Raw genomic sequence first — 4,092 nt, forward strand, 5'->3', positions numbered from 1 at the left:
AGGTTAAACACTTCCAATTTGAATATTTTATTCTAAATTATCATAATGTTGCACAACGTTTCGGGACTATTGTCCAATATTCGTGTACTTTAATAAATTTACAAATAATAATTCACTGTAACAACAATTTTCATCCATGTGTATTTGTAATTCATATAATTAATTATATTTACCTCATAATTAGTCAAACTTTTTAATTTCACAAAGCAAATTATGTCATTATCTACGTGCTGAAAAAATTGCTTTACACAGTTTTAATTTATTATCATTCATTATTGGTGCATTCTTCTCTCTCTTTAGCACTAAAAGTGGTCTATATTTTTTACTACCTCTTTGGGCCTTATCTCATGTCCAGTGTGCTGTTTGGTTACCTCCCTATTTATATGTCCCACTTTATCTACTGTATAATTTAAATTAAACTTAGTGATTTTTTTTCTACCACAGCATAAGGTTGAACCACAACTTTGAAACCCCTAAAATAATAGATACAGCACAAAACACAAAAAGCGGAAGGTTTCTAGACAACCAACACTTAAATACACACTACGCCGACATTATAAATAGACTAAACATATAAACATAAAAATTAGAGGAAATAAGTGGGTTTGGAACAGTTAAATCATACAAAAAATCACGAAGTCTTTTTTTTTTTAAGCATAATGTTGGTATCAAGCTATGGTAAAGGGCTATATATTGTAAAGGCATAAGGTTAAATATTGTAACTAACAAACATATTAAAATCGTAAAATTTTGTTAATTACCATGTTTTACGGCCAAGTAACCCAACCAATTTATCAAATAATAGCATATCATCAATTTAAAAAATATTAAGAACCATTATGTGGCAATCCCAAACTAAAGGTAAGATCCTTCCAGCATCATCCAGATTTCATGATTCGAAACCAGTAAGGAGCTATATATACGGCCCATGTCATCCTAATAGCTAACTAGTACCTTAGATGAATACAGACCTTCATGAAGGAGCCTATAAGAGTGGTAAGAGACCACAAGAAGACCCCGAAGGCCATGATATAGCGCCGGCTGTAGCGGTCCCCCAAGTAGCCGAAGAAGGGGGCGAAGAGCATGTAGCTGAGGACGAAGGCGGTCTGCAGGAGGCCACCCTCGTCATCTCCTAACTTGAAGTAGCTCTGGATCTTAGTCAGGATTCCTGCCAACATAAAGAATCAATATTAATAAAAGTCTATTAAGTATCGATGGTACTTGAGGCCAACGTAGTACAAGAGTCCTTAAAATATTGTAGAGGTTCATAAATATTAAATAACGTTAATTAATAATGATTAATACATATGAAGGGTAAGGGGATAAAAACAAGGAGGTTCCTTTTCTTTTTTATTTTGATTAATCTAGAATACATAGTAAGGAAAGTATTGCCATCGTAAAAAATTTCGAATTCGGGTTTCCTACGGAAATAAATTTTTTATTTAATGATAGATATTACAATCTGCCACTCAGTTGTGAGTAATAGGTAATAGTGATGAATGATCACATTTATACTAAAATAAAATAAAAAAATGAATAAAAAAAAAAAATATCTCTCTTAAAATATATACAAACAAAATGAACATAATAAAACTATGTGAATGAAAAAAAAATTACATAATGATAAAATAATATAATCTCTAGTCACATTTACACTCTAATATACAATATTTACACAATCGACCTGAGGATCCCTGAGCCCACTCTATCTCCCACGTGTGAGGGGTACAGTAATATTCAAACTCGATCTTGCCACATGTCCAGTAGTAAACATAAACAAACCATTTCCGCAAACTAATTCAGTAAACTATCTAGGACTGACTTTAGATGGAAGCAGCGACTACACGATTTCACGATTTATATTAGGTTCCTAGAGTTGTGAAAAACAGTAATCAACTTGCATTTCCATCCTCTCCCCTCCCCCCGCCTGAGTAACGAGTAAGCCAGAACTGAAACTAGAAGATTTAGTCAATGGTAGCCTTATATCGATAAACCTTTTATAAATATATACACCTTACTGTATTAATTAATACCTGTCACTCAACCCGAAACCCAACGGGGTGGCTCGAAAATTTTTAAAAGATAAATGAAGAAAGACAGGAATGCTGTGGAGCGAACAGAGCAACATCGGCTCCTGCTAATGACACTTAGCTCTACAGAGGCAGGGGAGAGGGGGCGAAATTAACTTCGTTCTGCCGGTGGGTAGCAATCCATCACTAATTGTTTTAGACCTACATACCACCAACTTGAGGGAGGTATATGGACCAGCGGTTCGGAAGGGAACAGGGGTTCAACAAGGCACTGAAAGTGTGCTTCAAATCTCTGGATCGCTACAAGAGTGGAGATCCTTAATTGGAGTATCATTAGTTAATGTTAATAGTTAACCAATAATTAATTATAACAATAAAATAAATCAGGTACGGGGCACGCATCACACAACATTCACTAACCACCCTAATTTGAGTTGAAATTCGTTTCAGAACAGATCATATTATTTATTGTGGACATAATTCTCGGTACAAATGATCCCTTTAGTTAACATATAGACAAATTTTAACAGAAATAATAATATTTCTCGTTCCAAAATTCCAACAGTTTTGTTTGGGAAAAGTATGACAGAATCATAAAAATATGACAGTTGCTAAATTATAATAGAATCAATACTGAATATACTAAGTATGACTTTATGGTGTTAGTCCACAACAGTGAATGCACCTGTCCACAAAAGGAGGTGACCCAGGTGGGATCACCGATTTCAATTTAACTTTTTTTGGTGATACTAAACCGAAATATACTCGACACTACTGCACTGCCAATGCAACAGAATCTTCATTACTGTACCTTTGTAAGCAAATTAGAGTTGGATAGAGATATCAAATAAAACGTCTGAGAAATTTTTATTGATTTGAAACTGTTTTTTCTCCCATATAAAGGCATAAAATCTAAAATATATTGATATGGACTAGAAGAACGGATATTCAGCTTATGAATTTATGCTGTGAACGCGAGATAACGGCAGAAACGAAATGTCCTCCAAAAACAAGCCCGAAAATATTTAATTTTTAATTTATATGATGATTTGTATTGCAGTCTTTCAAAATACTGAATAAAAACTGTTCAAAAGCGACTTTTTTATACAATTAAACTCGTATCAAAACAGATATATTAATGCGCTGTTCGTCATTTAACAAACATTAAAATTACTATAAAATAAAGAAAAAAGTAATGAGGATGAAAAACATTTTTTTTCTTTATTATTTTGCTATAAGAATTCTTACAATACCAATACATTATATAATACCTTCTCATGGAAATATTTTCTATCTTCTTATTAAAGTTGTAATGTGAAGTGGTTTAGGCCGAAACGTCGTTAAAAATAAAAATAAGATCCATTTATTCGTGTTCATTTCTACTCCACTACTCTCTACACCCCCTCCCTCCCCCCTCCCTCCCTGGACCATCTTCTCACAATAATGAATCTAAATCAAAAAGGCTATATGTTTTGTTTGTTTTTAATAGCCTATAAATAGAAATATTATGCCGCCTGAATTTAATTCATTTATTAATAGAAACGAAGGACGCCTTATATACACGAATATTATTTTGGGAAGAGATTGAATCACTTAATTAAAACTTGAAATGTGCATTAACATAAAATGGAGAACAAGTGAATTAATGAGAAGCGGACGAGTTTCGAAAGAACGGATAGCCCCGGCATTAACAATAAATATTAATTAAAATGGAGATAACTGATTAATGAATTGATTAGAAGAGACAATGACCTCAGAGGTGGCTCATTGTCTACCGCCGGCATATTCTCAGCCGAGCACAATACCAACAACTGTCTCTGGAGAGTTCCTCTCGGAGTTGAGTAAAAACCAAGCGAAATATTTCCTCTAATTGAATTTTAGAATCTGAATCACTCATTGTCAGAATTAATTAGGAACAAATCGAAATTTCAAAGACAATTCAAGCCCCGCCCTGAGTGAGGGTTTAGAATATTCAAAAACTTTGCTAAGCAAAAATACAAACTATATATATATTGACTTAATTTACCTTATTATATCTTATTGTTGTAATATTCTCAGTTTT

At 33.2% G+C, this 4,092-nt stretch overlaps 1 protein-coding gene across 1 annotated transcript in view; it reads right to left on the reverse strand.

Annotated features, from left to right (window-relative positions):
* Window positions 1-4,092, reverse strand: part of spin (Protein spinster) — a 197,679-nt gene that overhangs the window by 17,190 nt on the left and 176,397 nt on the right. The window contains exon 2 of the mRNA XM_067045866.1: window positions 972-1,168. Coding sequence (XP_066901967.1) covers window positions 972-1,168 — 197 coding nt within the window. The remainder of the gene's footprint in view (window positions 1-971; window positions 1,169-4,092) is intronic.

The sequence above is a fragment of the Halyomorpha halys genome, unplaced genomic scaffold (genome assembly GCF_000696795.3).
Source record: "Halyomorpha halys isolate HHAL.00 unplaced genomic scaffold, Hhal_1.1 Scaffold10.1, whole genome shotgun sequence".
NCBI classification, from domain to species: Eukaryota; Metazoa; Arthropoda; class Insecta; order Hemiptera; family Pentatomidae; genus Halyomorpha; species Halyomorpha halys.